Below are 22053 nucleotides of genomic sequence, written 5' to 3' on the forward strand. Positions count from 1 at the left end.
GTCCTTCCATGTTTGTTGCTGGGAAGTGTTTGTTTACCATGTACCACAGACGGTGTCACTCATTCTTTGACCATTTCAGTTGTGAACAGGCATTTTACTGGGAAGCACAAATATATGGATTGTTTCTTCCTAGGGCTTTCTAGTTTTTTGATGCAGCCCACCGAGAGCAACAGTCATGCGAAAATTGTGCTAGGAATGAGTGTTGGTGTCAGTGTTGACAGACGGTATGTGAATAAAAGTCACACGGACCCTCCTGGTATGATATAACACCTTGTTTTTGCAGGAACACTAAACTGAAAGAACTAGAAGCCTTTAGACTAGAATAGGGCACATTGGAACTACAATACCCTGCAGAGATATGCCCCTGGTATGCCCCGCAGAGGACCTTAAGGTCCACAAATGACAACATTTTGGAGGTCCCAGGTCGCAAGGTGGTTAGATTGGTCTCAACTAGGGCCAGGGCCTTTTCAGTACTGGCCCCGACTTGGTGGAACACTCTATCACAAGAGACTAGGGCCCTGCGGGACTTGACATCTTTCTGCAGGGCCTGCAAGACAGAGCTGTTCTGCCTGGCCTTTGGTTTGGACTCAAGTCTGACCCTTATATCCTTATGTTTTCCTCTCCCCTTACGGTTTTGATCTATGGGCTACTTTTAAAATGAGGCTGCATTTTAAATTGCATTTTAACCTGTATTTTAAATTGCCCCCCCCATTATGTTTTTATTTTACTGGTGTTAGCTGCCCTGAGCCTGGCTCTGGCCGGGGAGGGCAGGGTATAAATAAATAATAAATAATAATAATAATAATAATAATAATAATAATAATTACAACAAGTGCATCTTAACTACAGTGGTGCCTCGCAAGATGAAAAGAATCCGTTCTGTGATTCTCTTCGTCTAGCGGTTTTTTCGTCTTGCGAAGCAAGCCCATTGACGGATTAGCGGATTAGCGCTATTAGCGCTATTAGCGGCTTATCTGCAGATCGAATCAGCTGATAAGCGGCTTAGCGGCTTAGAAAAAGGGGAGGGGACGGGAAAACCCCCCGCAGGAACTCGCAAGGCATTGTCGTCTTGCGAAGCAAGCCCATAGGAAATTCGTTTTGCGAAGCACCTCCAAAACGGAAAACTCTTTGGTCTAGCGAGTTTTCCATCTTGCGAGGCATTCGTCTTGCGGGGCACCACTGTACCCAATTTTTATGGAAGTTTGTTGATTCTCCTAGTGCAATATGAGACTAACTCCAACCAACCATTATGGAGACAGTTCGTATCATTTTTTTCATGCTCCAGGGGTATATAATAAATGAAATTAAAATTATAAGAGTGCATTAACTTTTGGTTGATGCATTAAATGTATTATTTGTCTATATAAAGGGTCTGGTCCCACCAGTGGATGAGTTAAGTATACATAATCTAACTGTTGCTCCAGTAGCAATATCCAATAACCTTAAAAAATCATGGGCACTTACCGTATGTTGTAAACCCCGGGCTGAATATAAAGGGTGTTGGGGTTTGCACATAAGGTAAAATTAAGCAACATGGTCAGAATGAGGGAAGGCAGGCAACTTGATAATTTTTTAAATTAAAAATAGATTTTTTAAAAAAATGCATAGGGAAAACAAGATGTAAGAAAATATCTGCCCAGTTGTACTGCTGGAAACACAATATGAAATAGTATTTTTTAATGAAGTCTCTGACCTTTTGCTGGATTACGGACGTGTGTTTGTGTTTATGTTTTTATACATACTGTATGCATATAAACACCTGTGGGATGTTTCTTTATGCTTCCTGCTTGCATTATGCTCTGATACAACAATGGAGGGAGACGGAAAATCTAACTAATCTTCAATTTATAATGCATGGACAGAGGAAAGAGTAGAAAAGCCAACCGTATCTGATTGCCATCGTTGTCATCGTCGTCACTGCTGCACACCTCATCACTGGAGGATGAATATTCTGATGATTTCTGGAGCAAGTTGCCACCATCTCTCCCCTTGCCAAAAAAGGGTGGACTCTGGAAAAAGAAGAACTTGAATGATTGCTTCTGTCCACACTGGAACTCACATCATATGAGGAGCCAAGTTTAATTTTTCTTTCAGGTTGTCCTAGAATAAGGGCGATCATTCTGGAATTGTACTGCAACCTTCCTCAACCTAGTACCTTCTTAATTGGGCTACAATTCCCACCAGCATGAGCACCAAGTCAGGGAAGGCTGCCATAGCGGAACCAGATGCTTTTTAGGGAATAATCCACTCAGGAGGAAGTTTTGAACCCAGGGCCTAGGATCAGAAGGTCGGTGGTTTGAATCCCCACGAAGGGGTGAGCTCCTGTTGCTCGGTCCTTGCTCCTGCCAACCTAGCAGTTTGAAATCACATTGAAGTGCAAGTAGATAAATAAGTACCACTCCGGTGGGAAGGTAAATGACGTTTCCGTGCACTGCTCTGGTTCACCAGAAGTGGCTTAGTCATGCTGGCCACATGGAAACTGTACGCCAGCTCCCTCGGCCAATAAAGCGAGATGAGCGCTGCAACCCCAGAGTCGGTCACAACTGGACCTAATGGTCAGGGGTCCCTTTACCATTTACTAATTCTGAGCAAAGTCACAGTGGCTCAAGCTACACATGATGGTGGTAGACCTATTAAAACTCAGCTTGCGCCAATCACGTATAAATAGCTTGTGCCTCCCCAGTTTTTAAACAAAATGAATGCATAGGTTAGGTTAGCCAAACCATCACTGTTCCCACTGCTTATCACCCCACTGCCTTCCCCACACCCTCGTTGTCCCCCTCCAGACAGGTTCCCTTACAATACTAGAGGCCACCAAGGCAGAGGGAATAATATTGGGCTGCAGGGAGGTCAGCTATGGATGAAGAGCTTGGCACCTTTTTTGCTCAAAAAACATCAATACCTAGTTGCCCCAACCCCTGCTTTATAGGCGATTGGAGAAGATCCATATTTAAACAAATAGGTCTGTTGCTTCCATGTGTAAGGTAAAGGTAAAGGGACCCCTGACCATTAGGTCCAGTCGTGGCCGACTCTGGGGTTGTGGCGCTCATCTCACTTTATTGGCCAAGGGAGCCGGCGTACAGCTTCCAGGTCATGTGGCCAGCATGACTAAGCCGCTTCTGGTGAACCAGAGCAGTGCACGGAAATGCCGTTTACCTTCCCGCCGGAGCAGTACCTATTTATCTACTTGCACTTTAATGTGCTTTCAAACTGCTAGGTTGGCAAGAGCAAGGACCGAGCAACAGGAGCTCACCCCTTCGCGGGGATTCGAACCACCGACCTTCTGATCGGCAAGTCCTAGGCTCTGTGGTTTAACCCACGGCGCCTCCCGCGTCCCCTTCCATGTGTAGGGTGACCCTAAATTAAAATGGCACAATGGTAGAGAACATGCTTTGCATTATCAAGTGCCTAGGTTCAATCCTTGGCATCTCCAGGAGGGTCTGGGAAACTCTGGCGACCTGGTGCAAATAATCATAGACACCACAGAGCTAACTTGGTGTAAGGCAGCTCTACATGTCCACATGATTGGCTTCCTCTAGAAGGGGAGAGTGGCTAATTCTTATCAAGATATTTATTTTAAGCACATAGATCAAAGGTTCCCTTGTCTGCAATCCTCTCTTTGAAGATAATTTGTCACTGCAGCAATAAAAATAAAATCTAATTTGCTCTGCATGGTAGTCGAAGCCTCATGATCTAAATCTTGGAATATTCAAAACACCAACTGAGAGGCAAAAAACAAATGAAGTATGCTGCTTGCTTTTGATCTGTGTTACACACTTACACACACACACACACACACACACACACACTGCCCCATTGACTGATCTATTAAAAAGACATAAAAATCCATACAATCAATTAAGGGTGTGTTTTACTTTAAAGGGCAACAAACACAATCCTCAGAAGGTGATGAAGAAGAATTGCAATAGTTGAAAAATATGCTTACAGTAAAAATAAAACCTACTGAAATATGAAACTGATGAGATGCATTTCCAGGTTTCGTGTATGACTGGTGGTGGCTGTTTAGTCTGGATGACCCTGGATGTCCCAAAAAGAAAATTTCAGAGAGATAGAGAGAGATATTAGTTCATCAATCATATCAAACATGTAAATAAGAGGCTCCAATCTCAAGGAATGCAAGGGAGGGCTGGCCCAGTGGGCACGGCTGCACCTTGTGAGATCTGAGCCTGTTGTTTAACAATGCACTGTGTGAAGAAGTGCTTCATTTTGTCCCTTAACAGTCACTTTCACTGGATGGCCCCAAGTTCTGGTATCTCAAAAGTTCTTTCTCCTTAGCATAATTTTATACACCTTTATCATGTCCTCCCTTACATATTTCCCCCACCACCCCATACTAGAAAGAAATAGCAGGTTGCTGAAACTATATATAGAATTCTATATTTAAAAAAATCCCAAAGAAGAAAACCTGTATCAACAAACAAGAGGTGCTTAGCAAAATTATATTATGAATAGAATGGCCTTGCTATCATACCCTGTCCCACTGGGAATGGAAGTGCCTCACAATAATTGCTTGTGTGGACAGAGAAAAGTGTGACCTGTGGATTACCTGAAGTCGATCGCTTGTTCTGATGAGATGCCGACTCCCTTTGTCTGCTGCTGCTGGAGTTGCAGCAGCTGTTGTTGGTTTTCGTTGCGGGTCCCCCCAGGGATGGTTGCTGTGTGCTGCAGAGAACAAAGACCAGAAAAGTGTGTGTGGGGGGAGCAACAACTGACGATGAGAACTCCCACTGCACATTGTTCCAGGGTCTCAAAGCCACTTCTAAAAACAGCCCAACCAATGCTCACAATATCCTTAGGCGGTAGCTATTATAATATCCAGGTGGAAACTTAGCATTCCTGGAATGGCATTCACGTTTAAAATATGCAACAATATTAGGGACACTTCCCCACTCCCCAGACATGGAAATAGGCCTCTTGGGGACATGTAATGTTTGACTCAAATATTAGATGAGCTTCATGACCCCTCAATTCTTCTCTGGCTTGGATTGAAATCTGAATTGGGGGAGGGGGAGGGAATCCACTCTCTTCCACCTACCCAGTCCCTATCAAAATCCACTCAACTCTTTCTGTCTCTATCAAGTGGTTTAGGGACACTGATGCTTTCTACCTCTCCCACTCCCACTGGCAGCTACCATTATTGGATCAGCAGCAACACCTGTGCACAAGGGTGGAGCAATGTAGGAGGCTTATCCATGCATTTATTTATTTAAAGGATCACTGGGGAGTGATCAGGTGGGATGGCCTCAGAAAGCAAAGCAGAATGCCAGTTATGCCATACTGTTCCCTGGTTATTTGGGGGAAATGGCTCATAGATGGCATCTGCCTGCTACACCGCAATGAATTTGTACAGATATATATCAAAGTAAGTTTAAGGAGGAATCACCAAGGAGCTTACCTTGATGGGTAACTCTGGTGACCAAGATGATCTCTGGTATAAATTTTTGAGGTTGTCCTTTCTGGAACCTTAAGGATCAAAGGAAATATGCCTGTTCACTGTTCTTATATACACACATGCATAAAACAGTGCATAGCCACCTGCCTATAGTCAGTATTGGCACAAAGTAATAAAAATGTAGCCCATCACAATCATTTTACTGATATTCAGAAAACCTAGTCCCCAAGACCCCAATGGAAAATATGTGAGCAATGTTTGGTTTTATTTAAAAGGGAAAAGGGGGGGGGAGCACAGGGACTTCTAGTGGGCAATGAGTAGGAATTCAAGGTTCCATAAGAAGATCTCAACTGGATTAAACCAAAGGACCATCTGTCCCAAAAATCTGTTCTCATAGTCACAAGCCTGATGCCTATGGTAATCCTACAAACAGGCTTGTCCCTTGCCTTGGCTAGTGTACAAAAAGTAAACGACATAGAATAAGCAAATCACCTTCATGAACTTTAGAATTTCTTGATATAGAACAGTTTTGGCCAACTGGTGGTCCTCAAGATGTTGCTGGGTGACAATGGAGATGATTAATTTGGTTTATTGCCCACCCTTCAGCATACAATCTCAGGGAAAGTCACAACAAATGAAAATTCAGTTCCCATAATCTCTGACCATTGGCCATGTTGGCTGTGGCTGATGGGAGCTGGAGTCTAGCAACATCTGGAAGGTCACAGGTTAGCCACAGCTGACAAAGGACTGGGTTTACTTGGGAAAAGAAGTTTTATATTTTTAAACTCTTATTAATCTATAGACAATCCAAAGAATTTCCCAATACCTTTGGAGGTTGCTCCTCACTTTGACATATACTCCAGAAGACATCGTCCTGACTGGGGCCCGCTGGGGTGCCAGCCACATCAGACAACGAACTGCTGTGATACATATCTCGACTGGCCCGTAGGTTTTCACTCTTCAAACAAACGAAACATACATCAAGTTCATTTGTCATGGGTTGCACCCAAATAGTTTTTACTCAGTGTAGACCGAATGATGGCCCAGCATCAACCAGAGCACCAAAGGTCCCCCATCCCTGAGGGGGTTACTTTCAGGGCAGGCACCAGGGTTTGGAAGAAACTCAGTAGGATGTAGTCTAGTGTCCCTTGCTAGCTAAGCATCTGAGTGGAAGACCTCCTTAGTCAAGAAGGTTGTGTTGGAGGTTCCCTGAAATGCAGTATAGTATAATGCCTGATTGGTTGTGGTTTTGTTTAATCATTGTGGGTTTAAAAACAACCATGGCCACCATCTCACCAAAACATGGGTTTCAGGAAAATAAAAATGGTAGCCGGGAGTGCCAATCCCTCAGGGACCAGAATGCAGGGTTCAAGCAGTAGTAGCTGTTCTCATTGTTGGAAGGCTCTGGCATATACTAAACCAACATTCATAATTGTGCTGTGGCTGATTTAGACAAAAATCTTCGCATGATGGGGGAGATTTGAAAGAAAAGAGCTTCACGTTGGTGTTCTGAAGGCAGCTCAATTCTTAGAGCCAGAACATGCCTTCTTTGCCAGTGTTTTTGCACCAAATGACTTGAGAGGGTAAACCTTTCCATACTGGGCTTCCTCTGCTTTGTACATTGGTGAAGTTAGGGAGATTTGGGCAGGTGCAATTTGTCACAATACATCAGCTGCTGAAATCTCTCACTTATGCTTAACCATTAATAGGTAAAGGATGGAGTTTTGACAGAGCAAACACAGCATTTTGCAGAGCAACACAGTAAGGTTTTTTCTGATAGTTTAGGGACAAAGCAAGCTCAGAGCAGGCCTGGATAGCTTGCAGGCAGCAATACATTGCTCAAACTGAGGAAATGGGCCACAGCTGGAGGCTTTATGGAGCCGGTAAGACTCTTATTAGCCACTTTAAACCACCTTATAACTAGGGATGGGGGAAGAAATTAGATTCAGATCAGAATGAAAGGTGAATCCACTTAGTTCACACTTGGTAGGCTGAGAAACAAAACCCAGCCATGTTTCAAAAGTCACAGCTATCTGAATTTTTCAACCTAGTTCTCCAGTTCTATAAAAATGCATGAAGTGTCCATAAAAATGTGCACTGAAAATAACAGGGAAAAAGCAGTGTATTAGAGGTCATTGCCTTGCCAAATTGTGTATTATGCAAAATTGCACACAAACACAACTATTAGGAAGAATTTGCGGTAAAATGATAATGAATTTTTATGACTTTCTTTTTTAATCACAAACTGATATGAAAATGTGGAGAACTGAACTTAATGCTGGAGAAAAGAGAACTGAAATTGCCAGATTTCATGGGTCATAGCACCCATGAAAACGTTTGACTGGTGCCACTGGGCAGGCGCCCAAGGAAGAAAGTTATGGTGCAAAATGTGGAGGTACCTTCTAAGTGATTTCATGAAATGTGAGCGAGTGTGATTTGGCTTCCTTGTATATTTTTTCCTCTCCTAATAGCACATCTCTCTCTGTGTAATGAATATTGTGTGATCTCCACAGTCAGGGATACTGGGCTGTAGCTTACTTCCCAAGGTAAGCATAAGGCTGTTGTTGGTAGCTGTCTCTCTGATTTTTTTGTTATGCAACTCCCCACTCTATGGCAGCCATTTTGTGACCGGCACCACCAACACTCTCTCAAAATTCAAAATGTGTCCTCTGGTCTGAAAGGGTTGGTGATCCCTGGTCTAAACACAACAGGGGACAGGTCAGCAGATGTGGTGACACTGAAAATATGGTCTCAAGACTGCCTGCCAGTCCAACAGTGAGAAAGTAACCTCTTCACCTGTCAGGAACTGGGCAGAGGAGGACTGGTGGAGACCACCTCCCCATCCTGACCCTTCCAGGGAGGAGAAGGAGGAAGAGAGTATAGATTTACAACAGGGGTTTGAGGGAGGTCTCAGCGCAGAGGCAGATGAGGGGACAAGCTGGGAAATCATGGGAGAGTTGGAACAACACTCAGCTGACAAGTTGCCATTAGAAAGCATTTCAGACCCTCCATCTCCCAGAACCCAGTAAGCCTTAAAGTAGGAGAGCAAAGAGCTCAAAGATAGAGGGCACTTAGGAGCACCCATAGAGGAGGTGATGATGATAATGAATGAGGAAGTGGGAGGGACGGGGTGTGGAGATTCACTCAGGACAATGCCATTATCCAAGAGGCTGGGTTCTACAGCCTCTCTCTGTAAAGATTGAAATAAAAAAGGATGGTAAGAAACTTTTCCTTGTCTTTATACTTTCTTGGGAAACCAGCCGGGAGCCACTGACAGCATCCTGAAACTACCTGTGCCTTACAACTTACAGCTTATTCCACAGCCTTGGTTTATAAACTACTTTATACTTAAATACAGTCAGGGGTAGGGTGGGGGAAATATGCCATGCAATTGCAAAACAACACCAAGAGAAGTCTTGTCTTCCTACCACATAGAAGCCTTTTATACAACACACCCTCAAGCAGGGCTTGAGATGCCAGGCTTCTGGCTCAGCATGAAACAGGGCCACTTTGAAATCCATGCATCCATCGGGTGACGGGGCTATGTACATGATTTAGATACTTCAAAGGAGAAGAGCAAAAAAGAATCTGTTCAAGAGATGTCGATCAACATTCCTGGATTCCAGAAATGAATGGTAATATAAGGCCATGGTCTGACTGCATTTTCTGATGGTATGTGCTGCTAGGACAGCCCTCTTGAGTGGGCTGATATACAGGGGCTGTGTGTGTGTGTGTGGTGTACCAAAAGCCAGAATGTCTTCTCCAGTTTAAACCCCTGGAAGTGAATGACTTTAGCTTGAATATAGGAGCTTATAGGACAGCTCATAGCAGTTGCTAGAGAGCAGGGGGTGGGGAGGAGAAAAGGCTGCCATCACCACAGCCCAACTGCACACTATGTGCCAGCTCTTTCTAAAATTTATTTATTGTTGTTGTTGTTTAGTCGTGTCCGACTCTTCATGACCCCATGGACCATAGCACGCCAGGCACTCCTGTCTTCCACTGCCTCCCGCAGCTTGGTCAAACTTATGATGGTAGCTTCAAGAACACTGTCCAACCATCTCGTCCTCTGTCGTCCCCTTCTCTTTGTGCCCGCCATCTTTCCCAACATCAGGGTCTTTTCCAGGGAGTCTTGTCTTCTCATGAGGTGGTCAAAGTATTGGCGCCTCAGCTTCACGATCTGTCCTTCCAGTGAGCACTCAGGGCTGATTTCCTTCAGAATGGAGAGGTTTGATCTTCTTGCAGTCCAAGGGACTCTCAAGTGTCTCCTCCAGCACCATAATTCAAAAGCATCCATTCTTCGGCGATTATAAATTAAATTTGATTATAAATTAAATAATCAATGTATTTATTAGTGTATGTTTTTCTTTTTGGAAATATACCAAAGAATAAAATAAAATTGGGATCCATCTCAGTGGATGGTGGAGGGTGTGTTCACTGTGTCCCATTGGTGGCACTCACCCTTCTTCTGATAGGAAATGCTCTGTGGGGGGCAAAAATGGGGGGGGGGTCGAGGAGGGTCAGTCGGCGGGGAGTGAGACATGTCCCTATTTTCGTCTGAGGAATGTTAGAGGGTATGGTATCCTCCAGTTGGAAACTGCAGTACAGGAGAGTGCTGAGAAAAAGGCTGCAGGACTAAATGGGCCACGGCCCTAATCCTGCATAGCTTTTCTTATGCTCATGTGATGGGCTGAAACCCAAGTCTCTGGCAGACACCACAGCCCTTGGAACAGCACAACCCAACAACTCAGGGAAGTCCAGGATGTGAATCTCTAAAGGCCCCCTTCTGCTTCACTCCAGGAGACCCAGTGCTGCCTTTGCGTTCCTTTGCCGCTGCTGTGAGCCTGGTTCATACAGTTCCTATATCCTGATGTGGCCCTGACAGAAATATGGAGAGGGATGCCCAGAGCTATACCATCTTGTTCTGCTATTCTGTCAGATATCACATGCTGAGAAGGAGCGGAGCTCTCAAAAGGGGTATTCTTTATTCATTAGCAGACATTTCCCTCCTCTGAGTCACAACCGATTCAGGGTCACAATGCGCTGATAACTGCTGTGCTTCAAACTCACTCCTTCAAATGCAAAAGAATAAAATATTTTTTATGAAGATGCCCCCCCCCCCCCGCCGATCCCCTGTAGCTCTTAAAGATACCCTGGCAATTTTTGCAAGAATAAAAAAAGAGTTTAAATGAATGATAATGCTACTAACAAAAAATAAAAAGCCCTTCTGTGGGGTGTGTGTTCTTCTTTTTTTAAAAAAAGAAAACACCTGTGTGAATAATTTGGCAGAAGCTAGAGTCCTAAGCACACTCAAGACATTCCAGTTTCAATATGCAGCGTCTGTCTCCATCCTCCCACGATAACCTTGCAAGGAATCACACAACTAAACCAATTTGGAAACAAACAAACAGACAAAGTAACTAGGGATTTCAAAGTCTGCAATGCAATGTACGTTTAATTTGGAGTAAGTTCTGCTGGGACTCCAAAGGGATTCATTTTTGAGAAAATGTGCTGTGTGGCTGCTAGACGTCCATAGGGAAGTGAAGACAAAACTACAAATTGCATGTAGCCCCACAGTTCTTTGGGGAAGTTCGCTCTGCTTTTAAGTGGAACACTGCTGGGAAGGTAGAAGGGCTTCTAAAGCCCATTTTCGTTCAGACTGTATAGCTCCTGAAATTCTCTCCCCCTTCCCCGAGACATTTACCCCCTCCTGGGGAAATGATGGGAGTATTTCTGGCCACTTCCAAATTACCAGCTCGTTGTGAGTTCATCCTGTTTTGTTTGCTGGGTGGCTGGACAATGCCAGCTATTTACTGGGCATTAATTCTGATTTGTTTGTTTGGAGGCTAGGTGACCTTGTGTCAAGCAAAAGTTGCCCCACACTTTCTAGTGACAGTTTCCTTATTGCAAAAACCCCCTCTGGTTTGGGGTGGGGAGAACTGGGCTCACTGCACAAGAGCTGCAAATCAACTTGAACAGGGTACCCTGAATTTGCCAGCATGTGATTGAATTCTTACCAGAAAATAGAGATGGACCGGAAGCATCCTGTGCCTTTCCTCCAGCAAAGAGCTGGGGGAGGTGTCTGTCCCTGGAAAAATAGAACAAGGGTGAAGTGTCCTTTGCCCTTGTGGTGTTTTTTCAGGAAAAGATTCCATGTGTGCTCATGGAAGTACTGGAGGTCCTTGAAGTCATTCCTTCACCTGTGTTCCAGAAGGAACATAGCAGAGTGCTGATGGTAGAAATATGAGTCTTTACTTCCCTGCACTTGCTGCAATGCTAAGTGGGGCAGGAGGGGGGAGAGAGAGATCTGTTACTACAGACTTCTGCTCTTGCCTCCTCATCCAGCAAGGTGTTCAGCTGTTTTATCTCAGTTCTTGGCAAATATTTTACCTTTTTCCAGCAAACAGCTTTTTCAGCAGGAATGGCATCTAATAATATGGTACTTAAAAAGACTTGTTTTCCTCTTTTTTTGTCCAGTATGATTGCAACTAATGATAGTATTTATTTAACCAGACTAGTTTGTAGTGTCAAGCTGTTCTCAAAAAGCAGCTAACCCTGGTATGAGAAGGTAGGCGTTATCAAGCCTGTTATCAAGATGCCTGTCATTTTCCCAGAGCCTGAGTCAGCAAAAGGCTTAAAGCGTTTTCCGAACTGTAAGCCGTTCCAAAGGAACAACTGAAATCAGCAGAAGGAGCTGCTTGCATGCTTGAAAGTTCGTGCTGCCAATAACTACCTTGGTGACCTGGATGGGCAAGTTGAGTGGCATCTGGGAACAGCCCATGAAGCATCCAGCAAGCAGCAATTTGATGAGTTACGAAACAAGGTCTGAGTGAAAATTGCTGTCAGTTTCACTGCCCCACTTGCAGGTAGTGTAATGGGGGAGCCCTTCCAGCAATTCAAGGGGTTCTTGTTTAGTCGTGTCCGACTCTTCGTGACCCCATGGACCAGAGCACGCCAGGCACTCCTGTCTTCCGCTGCCTCCCGCAGTTTGGTCAAACTCATGCTGGTAGCTTCGAGAACACTGTCCAGCCATCTTGTCCTATGTTGTCCCCTTCTCCTTGTGCCCTCCATCTTTCCCAACATCAGGGTCTTTTCCAGGGAGTCTTCTCTTCTCATGAGGTGGTCAAAGTAATGGAGCCTCAGCTTCAGGATCTGTCCTTCCAGAGAGCACTCAGGGCTGATTTCCTTCAGAATGGATAGGTTTGATCTTCTTGCAGACTCAAGAGTCTCCTCCAGCACCATAATTCAAAAGCATCAATTCTTTGGCGATCAGCCTTCTTTATGGTCCAGCTCTCACTTCCATACATCACTACTGGGAAAACCATAGCTTTAACTATACGGACATTTATTCGGATGGCAGATAAAACTTAGCCAGGAGGGAAGTTCAGGAGGCTGACAATTGCCATTGCTTCCAATGAATGACACAGCAGGATAATGAAGAGCGCGTCCACATAGCAACTTCCTGTGGACTGCTTGTGCATGCGTGTTTTGCATAGCATCCTCACAATATCATCCTGTCCTTTGGATGAAAGATGCAAGGGACTGGTTCATAAGCTTTAGCACCTTCAAGTGTTCAAAACACTTCACAGCACTGGAAGAACCCCAAAAGGCTCTTCCTTGGGATGCTTTGCTTGCTCCGCTGGGGGGCTGTGTCTTGAGAAAAGCTGAGATCCCATTTTCAGGAGACAAGCCCACAATGGTTCTTGAACTGGTGGCCCAGGAGTTAATCAGGCAACAGGTCAACTTGCCTGCCACCACCCACCTCAGGCCAAAAATGAGGGAACTTTCAGGAGTTTAGCCATGCTAGCAAAGATACCTCTTAATTCTGATGGACTCAGGTGGAACCTCAACACCTTCTTATGCTCCCAAGTCAGGTAGTTTACCAGTCTGAGGTGCAATTAGCAAGCAAGTTTATATGGAGACAGAGCATTGGTCTAGCTAGTTCAATATTGCTTACACTGAGTGGCAGCAGCTGTCCAGGGTTTCAGGATGGAGTCTCTCTAAGCCCAACCTGGGGCCTCCTGCATGCAAACAGATGCTCCAGCACTGAGCTGCAACCCTTCTTCTGCTTCTCAGCTCACTGATGAGTGCTGCTTGTCTGTTTTCTAACCCCAACTTTATGGAGAGCAGAGTCTGACACAGGGAAGCCACAGCCCAAGCAAACAGAGACAGACCCTCCTACCCAACCTCCCTCACAATGACCTCTGTAACTTGGCCCTCTGGGAAGAGAACCTTCCTTTGTTCTTGCTCTGCCAAACACAAAGATACATTTATTGTGCACTATGAATTATGCACAATAAAATATTTCCAATGGAAATACAGCAGATATAGTGGGCCAAGGCTTTTTGTGCAACATGCAAGAATAATATCCCGGAATTTATCCAGTCAGGCATTAATGTCATCACAAATAACAGTCATCTAAGCAGACCTTGCTGGGCCTGCCTTGAATCTCTCGCTTATCGTTCAGCAGGAAATGGAAGTATTAACAAACAATTGATTGTCACAGCCCAATTCTCTGTTCTGTCTGAGTTCTAGGCCAAAAGTGGGGAGAGAAAAAGAAAAAAGAGAAGGGTTTCTTGTACATTTGGCCACTGCAGAAGCTGACACGAGGGCTGCAGGAGAGGGCAACTGTATTTCTGGAAAGTGATTTAGTGGAACAACATCTGCTTTGCATGCAGAAGGTCGCTGGTTCAATATCTGGCATCTATATGCAGGAAAGACTCCTAGTTTGAAATCCCAGAGAGCTGAAATTGATATAGACTATAGTGAGCTAGATGATCTGATTCAGTACAAGGCGGCTTCCTGTGCTCCTGTATCACCTGATTTATTTCCTTATCTGTAGCACAGAAAACATAAAAGGCAGAGAAACTGGACTGTGCCATTGAAAAGAGGACCTTTTAAAAAGAAGAAGAATTGAAGCATATGTTTGGGGAAGAAATATTGTTTGGACAGGGTAACAAACCAAGGTTTCACATCATGCCTAAACCGTCTCTAGGAAGAGGGGAGAAATTTGATTCCATTTACATTTAAAGGAAACTTACCTAATTATTTCCAAAACAAGAAGCAAAACAAACCACAACATTCTTCAATTTTTACAGCGCAATTCCCCAGCCAAGTAATAAGTACAAAAATGCATACAGTAGCATATGCATATAAAGTGTGCATTTAAATTAATAGACTATTGAAAACAAGGTAGAAAAATGCATTATATTTGGAAAAAATAGCTTTGCAAAAATGTATACATTAGGCAACAATGCCTGGAAAAATGTAGAATAAATTCACACTAAAATGTAAATGAATTATCCTGAAGATTTTATGTGTGTGTGTGTGTGTGTGTGTGTCAGAAACTGATGTGGAAATGTGAGAGAAACCAAAATTGACAGATCATCTCATCTCATAGACCTCTACAACTGTAAATAACCTTCAGTGGGGATCTCCTACCTGAGCCACCACTGCTCTTTGCAAAGCTGGAGTACATGGGCTGGAGTTGCTTCCAGAACCTAGTCGACCATGTGAGGTGGCATCATGCCCAAGAACGGCTGCCCAGTTGAGATCAGTTTGGATACTATCACTCTTCTCACGCTTGCTCTCAGTCTGGAAACAAACCAACAGAGACAGACATATTCAACAAATTCAACAATGAGATGGGTGTCTGTTTACCCCTGTTGTTGTTGAGTTGCCCTGTGTATAAGGAGATAAGGTGCAGACATCTGCAACATTTTCTTGCTTGCGTTTTCTATATTTGCTGTTAAATCAACAACGTTAAAATTCCAAGGGCTATCCGACAGCAATTGGCATGTAAATGAAATGGTGGCTTTGTTTGCCTTCACAGCGAAGACTCCCCTGCACTATGGGCATGTCGTGAATTGTTCTAATGATCGATGACCGTATGGGTTTTGACATCCTGTACCCATTTTATCAGATTATGGTTTTCGCCACGACCTATGGTTCAGACAAATCCATATATGATGTACCTGTGCAGGCCCCTGCCATTTTTGGATTTTATTTTGCCCTGGTAGCTCAGTACTGTTGTTATGGCTTAAGGCCAAACCAATAAATCTACTTACTTCTGATATTGCAGCTATGACATATGCCTGTCAGATGCAAAGCCCTACTTTCTTCAGCTAGACTGCCCTGTGCATTTTCTTCTGGCTTCACCCCCTCAACCCAGTTTTAAATTCATTCTTCAATAGTTACCACAACTCCTCCTCCTATTTTATAATGATGCCAATTCAAAAGGAACTGCTAGATCAGCACTAGAAGTTATGTAGCAATCATGGGATTCCCAGTTCTGTATCTGCACCTACCATGATTGGAGGCAGAGCTGTTTGGAGAGGAAGTGGAAGGCAGGACATTGTGCATAACCCTTCCCTTCTGGTGTTGCTGCTGACTGGTGTGTGTGTTCGTGATGGGGAAATGTCTAAGAATGAGGGGTATGAGGCGGAGAAGCATCAGGCAGGGGAAAGTGATATATTCCTTCCACTTGCTGATTCTCCCTTGCAGTCATCTTGAAAGGCTTCTCCATGCTCATCTTAAAGGGTGAAACATGGGGTTGGGAATCCAGGAACTGGTGAATAACTTTTGCTTCTGCCCTTGGCTAGGCTAAGACAAGGGTAGAAAAGCTTTTGCAGTCCAAGCACCTCACTCTCTTATGTTCAGCTTTCTGAAGGCTGCATGGCATTGATGGGTGAAGCAGGGCAATGGGTGTGATTCCTACTTTTGTACAGTAGGCTTCATTCCAGCCAGTCAAATGCCATCTGCTTCTACACTTGTACACACCTCGCACACAGCAAGAGGCTTTATTGCTGTTCAAGGACACATTTCAGCCACCCAAAAGCACTCAGGGTGGGTGTGTTCTCCTCACATACCCTCCAACATTTATCTGATGAAAATAGGGATGTATTTGCCATCACCATCTCTTCATTATGTATACCCCACCCATCTCGCTGGGTTGCCCCAGGCACTCTGGCCAACTTCCAGCATCTATAAAAACACTATTACAGGGCTGCCTTCTGATGTATTCTAAAGGTTGTAGAATTCTTATCTCCTTGGCTCAAAGGCTGCAAAACTGCATATCCTCCAGAATTTCTCCAAAGAAAATAGGGAGGCCCTAAGGAAAAGTGGGAAAATCCCCACGACGGGGTGAGCTCCTGTTGCTCGGTCCCTGCTCCTGCCAACCTAGCAGTTCGAAAGCATGTCAAAGTGCAAGTAGATAAATAGGTACCACTCTGGCGGGAAGGTAAACAGCGTTTCCATGCGCTGCTCTGGTTCACCAGAAGCGGCTTAGTCATGCTGGCCACATGACCCGGAAGCTGTACGCCGGCTCCCTCGGCCAATAAAGCGAGATGAGCGGCGCAACCCCAGAGTCGGCCACGACTGGACCTAATGGTCAGGGACATTCCAGGATCAAATCAGAAACCATGATGAACTTTGTAAATCCAGGACTGTCCCTGGAAAATAGGGGCACTTGGAGGGTCTAGCCTCCAAGAAGAAGAAGTGGCTTGGAGGAGATGCAGATTTCTGAGCACAATTGGTGCTGACCTTTATAGCCCTAAATGGCCTTGGTCCTGTATACCTGAAGGAGCGTCTCCACCCCATCGTTCAGCCCAGACACCGAGGTCCAGCGCCGGGGGCCTTCTGGCGGTTCCCTCACTGAGAGAAGTGAGGTTACAGGGAACCAGGCAGAGGGCCTTCTCGGTAGTGGCACCCACCCCGTGGAACGCCCTCCCATCAGATGTCAAGGAAATATGCAACTATCCTACTTTTAAAAGACATCTGAAGGCAGCCAGTTTTTAATGTTTAATGTTTTATCATGCTTTTAATATTCTGTTGGGAGCTACCCAGAGTGGCTGGGGAAACTCAGCCAGACGGGCAGAGAATAATAATAATAATAATAATAATAATAATAATAATAATAATATGCCCAAGAGCTAGACAGAGAAGCCTGAAAGACAAGGCCTGAAGCCAGACTGTGGCCTTTAAGGTTTCTCTATGTGGCCCTTGTGATTTTCCACACCCCTTCTTTCCCAAATCCCCAATGGCTCTGCTTTGCCCCCTGAACGTTTTCACCTAGCTGGAATGTATCCAGGGACTCTGATAAAGCCCCTAGCTTGTATGGATGGAGGACAGAAAGTGATGTGTGAGTGTGCACAGAACCTAGCCTCCTGTGCAAAAGAAAAAATTTGCATTAGTTCATACACCCACTTTTGCCTCTGACCCCCCAGAATGTTGCCCAGACGAGAAGGCATCCATGTATCTGGAGAAAGATGATATAAATAGTCACTGAATAACTTCTCTCTCAGAAAAATGCAGGCCCTCATTTTATTTTATTTTTCGACATGCAGGCTGCCATGCTTTCCTCCAAGCAGATGGCGACAGCTTCCTTGTTAATATAACGCCAGGAGATTCACCTAAATGACAACCATCTTGATAAGAAGTAATTATTATTTCACTGGGGGGAAATGGTTTGAGTCAATGATTTTGTCCCTGTGAATCCTAACAACTCCCCTCCCTCCCCGAGCAAAATCGACATGGTGCCAAATGGGATTAAAGGAACTGAACAGGCAGAACCACAACGGCGGCGGCATAGCGTTGGAAACACACAAGGCACAATCAGCACTTGCAAGAGAAACTGCGTATTTATGTCAGGCCCAATTTGCTTCCTTTTAATGCCGCACACTTCCAACAGAGACTCACTGCCTACAACTGCTAATGTCAGAAATCCACAACAGTACATTTCGATTAAAATTTAACAGTAATGGCATGGACTAAATTTTACAATGCGTTTCATTCCAGTACAAAGAGGTCATTTATGGAATACATGTCAGCGACGCAGATGAATATTGGAGCTGGCATTTTGCGATGTGTGTTTCCTTCCCCTCGGGCTACAGATTTTTTTTAAAAAAAAGAATTAGAGGAGAAAGTTTAAGCAATGAAGCAGAGCAGCATTTCCCATCCCTTAAAGCAGGATTGGCTAACCTGTAGTCCTCAAGCTATGCCTGGATTTCCAACTCTTACTATCACTGACCATTGGCCTTGCAGACTGGGGGATTGTGGGGACTGCAATCCAGCAATATCTAAAGGGCCAAAGATTAGCCACTCCTGCCCTAAAGCTTAGAACAGGCATAGGCAAACTCCGACCCTCCAGATGTTTGGAACTACAATTCCCATCAACCTTAGCTAACAGGAGCAGTGGTCAAGGAAGATGGGAATTGTAGTCACAAACATCTGGAGGGCCGGAGCTTGCCTATGCCTGGCTTAGAACTACCCAACCAACCAACCAACCAACCAACCTCTAATAAGTCATTTATACTGACTTTTTGCTGAACCCATGATTTTGGGGAGCCCCCAAACTAGAGACCATCAGTGGCCTTTAACCAGAGAGTAGATCAGAGCTTTCCAAACTTTTCACGTTGGTGACCCATTTCTTGACATGCCTCATTTCGTGACGAAGTAATTCAGTTTTACTAGTAAACCGAAGGTTAAACTAACCTCTTTCCAGCCCCGGGAGGAGCACGGGGAGTGTCTGCATGACACACCAAAGTCATTCAGGTTTATTAGCAAACCGGAGGTGCACAAAATTCCTGAGCATCATCTACCCAGATGACTTCTGCAAGGAAGCCAAGCCATTCATCAAATTCAGTCCCCACCTATCTGTAGTATCTAATGAAAGAGGAGTTTCGCCATTCTCAATCCTATTGCTGGCTAAGAATGGTGTCTCTCATTCTGCTGTATTATCTAGACCAGTGTTTCCCAACCACTGTTCCGCGGCACACTAGTGTGCCGCGAGATGTTGCCTGGAGTGCCGCGGGAAAAATTAAAAAATTCGAAAGATTTTTTTTTTTTAAAGTCAAATTTTCGATTGGGGCGCCGTCACTAGATGACCCCTGGGGTTCCCTCCCTCCCTCCCGCTCTGCGCCTCCCTCCTCCTCCTCCTCCTCCTCCGGGGAGGCCCTTCCTGGCTCTCGGCCAAGGCTTGGTGGCTGCCACTCACTCACTCGCTCGCCCACCCGTCCCTCCATCCCTGCACCTGGCCTCTCCCCCTCCGTCCCCGGTGCAGGGGCTGCCGGGATCCGTAGTCCCCTCGCCCTTGGGCTCCGCGCCTGCACGGGGTGCGCGAACTACGTTTCCCAGCGTGGCCTGGCGGGCCGGGCATTTTGTTTGAAGCGCTCTTCTCCCGGCCATGGAATGAGCGCAGCGGCGGTGGCCGGGCGGGCAGGGGCTCTTCCGCGCAGACCCCGTGCAGCCTGCCTGCGCCCCCGCGGAGATCGGGCGGCAGGATGGAGCCCAGGGATCCCCGTGGAGGCGGAGCGGCGGAGGTGGAGGCTGCCCCCCAGGTAGGGCTGCGTCGGGGTGTGTGTTTATTTTTGCAATGCTGCATCCGCGCCGGAGGGGACGCATCGGACCGCGGGGAGACCCCTTGGTGGGCGTGCAAGGCAATGCATGCGTGCAGGCGTTGCATGCAGTGCAGTGCAATGCAATGGCAATGCGGCGCCCTGCATGCATGCATGCAACTTCCACCGGCGCTCCGGACTTGGCAGGTGAGGGGGGTCCCCAGTGGGCAGCAGAGAGAGCCGGGAGGGCGAAGGGGAGCCGGGGGGGAGCAGCGCTGCTCCCCGAGCTGAGCCCGGGGGGAAACTTCGGCGTCGTTGCGCCGGGTGTTGGAAGCGGAGGCTGGCGGGGGCCCCTCACCTGCAAAACCTGGTCACCTCTCATATATTTCGTGCATTGCATTCATCGCCCGCTTTCTCCTCCAAGGAGCTCCCGGGGGCGCGCGTGGTTCTCCCCGTGTTATCCTCGCAACAACAGCCCTGCGAGGTGGGTCAGGCGAGTGGCCCAAGGGAGCACCCAGGGATTGTCCTGGCCAGGTGAACCCTGCTCTCTGCCCGGTCTTCGTCCTCATTTAGCCCCCACATGTGCATGACTGTGCATGACTGAGGTTATCCCCCCTCGTCTTGGCTATGGTGTGAGTCTGTGCTGTTAATTAATGGGGTTCTGCCTTCGGAGAAGATGAGCCAGCCCTCAAGGAGGTGATTATGTAATTTGCTAGCAATTCATGTCCCTCCCGGCGTGACGCTGCGCGCTGACGTCACGGGGCTGTAATGGTGGTGTGCCTCGAGATTTTTTTCATGAAACAAGTGTGCCTTTGCCCAAAAAAGGTTGGGAAACACTGATCTAGACAAGATGCCCGTCTTTATATATTCTGCACTCATTCACTTGAACACACACCCTGGATGCATACTGACAAACATCAACAATGATTAAAACCCACAACCCACCTTTCAGTATGCATTGAAAGTATACTTTAAAAAATTCATTACCCTAACTGGGAGTACAATATGATTGTTCACTTAGTTCTCACTGAAGCGGTAAATTTCTGTCTCAACTGTAAAATTCAGACTACTTGGGATGGGCAGGGCTGATGTTTGTTTACTTATTTAAAACATTTTTTTTAAAAAAAATCCCACTCTTCAGCTGAAGAAAGGCTTCCAGAGCACCTAAGAATTACCAATAATAACATGGGCCCTGCCACCAGTCCCTAATATAAAAAACACAACATAAATGGAAAAGGAAGATGGGAAAAGTTAACACAGAAGCTGGAATGGGAAGCATTCAAAGGGAGGAGAAGTAAAAATTGCTCGTTTCTTTGCAGGCCTATCTCTCCCTCTGCTACAGCCTGATGAATGCTCTTCTATGTGCACACAAACACTCCATGCACTTAGAAATATAGCATATCAGGGATAGGCTAGGCAAGAACACTTCTCCATGGCATGTTAGTTTTTTCTAGGCAGATTTTTTTAAAATTTCTTGCATGGAGGAGCATTCAGTCACTTCAGCTCACACTGAAGTGGTTGAATTCACACTGGTCTGAATTTCTACAGTTGTTCCCTCTAAGGCTACAACCATGAGGAAAGCAACAAAACTCCTTAGCTTTTGTTTAAAGGTTTTAGCCAGCTTCCTTTAGCTTCTTCAGAGGATGTCTGTGGATCTCAAGACCCAGATACCTGTCCTTCTTCCTCACCCCTTAGAGTCCAGGCTCCTACAGCCTTCCATGTATTTGCAGAAAATGGCTAGCTTAGCTACCCACAAACGGTTTCTTCTTCTTTTTTTAAGCACCTGCTTTAAAAAAAGGAAAAAAAGCAAACCAAATTCTTGGTTGAATTTCTGTACAGCCCAAACAACAATCCGTTTGTCTGCAGCCTTGAAGTAGAAGCAATGTGATGGCTTAAACCAGAGATGGGGAACTTTTTTTCCAGTCTAAGGGACAGAGTCTCTCCCAGGCAACCTTCTGGGAGGGTTGTATGCCTGTGGTGGGCACACCAGAAGCAAATGTGAGTGCTGTAAGGCAGTGTTCCCCAACCCCCGGGCCGCGGACTGCTGCCGGTCCGTGGATCAATCGGCACCGGGCCGCCCGAGGAGCTTCAAATCATTTCACTATGGCGGGCGGCCGAGGCGCAGAGCATTGCGCCCTCTCAAGCCCGCCCATTGTGTGACAATAGCGAATGAAAATTCGCTATTGTTACACTGATGCTCCTCCTGGCCAATCAGGGAGCAGGCCCTCCCACTTCCTGATTGGTCGAAAGGCAAACCTCATGCCATTGGCCGGGGAGGAGGCGCCCCCGGGAGGACTGAGGACTCGAGGT

At 45.8% G+C, this 22053-nt stretch overlaps 1 protein-coding gene across 1 annotated transcript in view; it reads right to left on the minus strand.

Moving 5' to 3' along the window:
• NRK (Nik related kinase) overlaps nucleotides 1-22053 on the minus strand; it is a 128070-nt gene that overhangs the window by 54071 nt on the left and 51946 nt on the right. Inside the window, exons 15-20 of the mRNA XM_083486259.1 lie at nucleotides 14852-15004; nucleotides 6240-6371; nucleotides 5417-5484; nucleotides 4568-4683; nucleotides 3965-4038; nucleotides 1885-2009 (exon numbers count right to left, since the gene is read on the minus strand). Of these exons, the coding sequence (XP_083342385.1) occupies nucleotides 1885-2009; nucleotides 3965-4038; nucleotides 4568-4683; nucleotides 5417-5484; nucleotides 6240-6371; nucleotides 14852-15004 (668 nt within the window). The remainder of the gene's footprint in view (nucleotides 1-1884; nucleotides 2010-3964; nucleotides 4039-4567; nucleotides 4684-5416; nucleotides 5485-6239; nucleotides 6372-14851; nucleotides 15005-22053) is intronic.

Source organism: Podarcis liolepis (genome assembly GCF_965112155.1).
Source record: "Podarcis liolepis genome assembly, chromosome: Z".
Classification (NCBI taxonomy): Eukaryota; Metazoa; Chordata; class Lepidosauria; order Squamata; family Lacertidae; genus Podarcis; species Podarcis liolepis.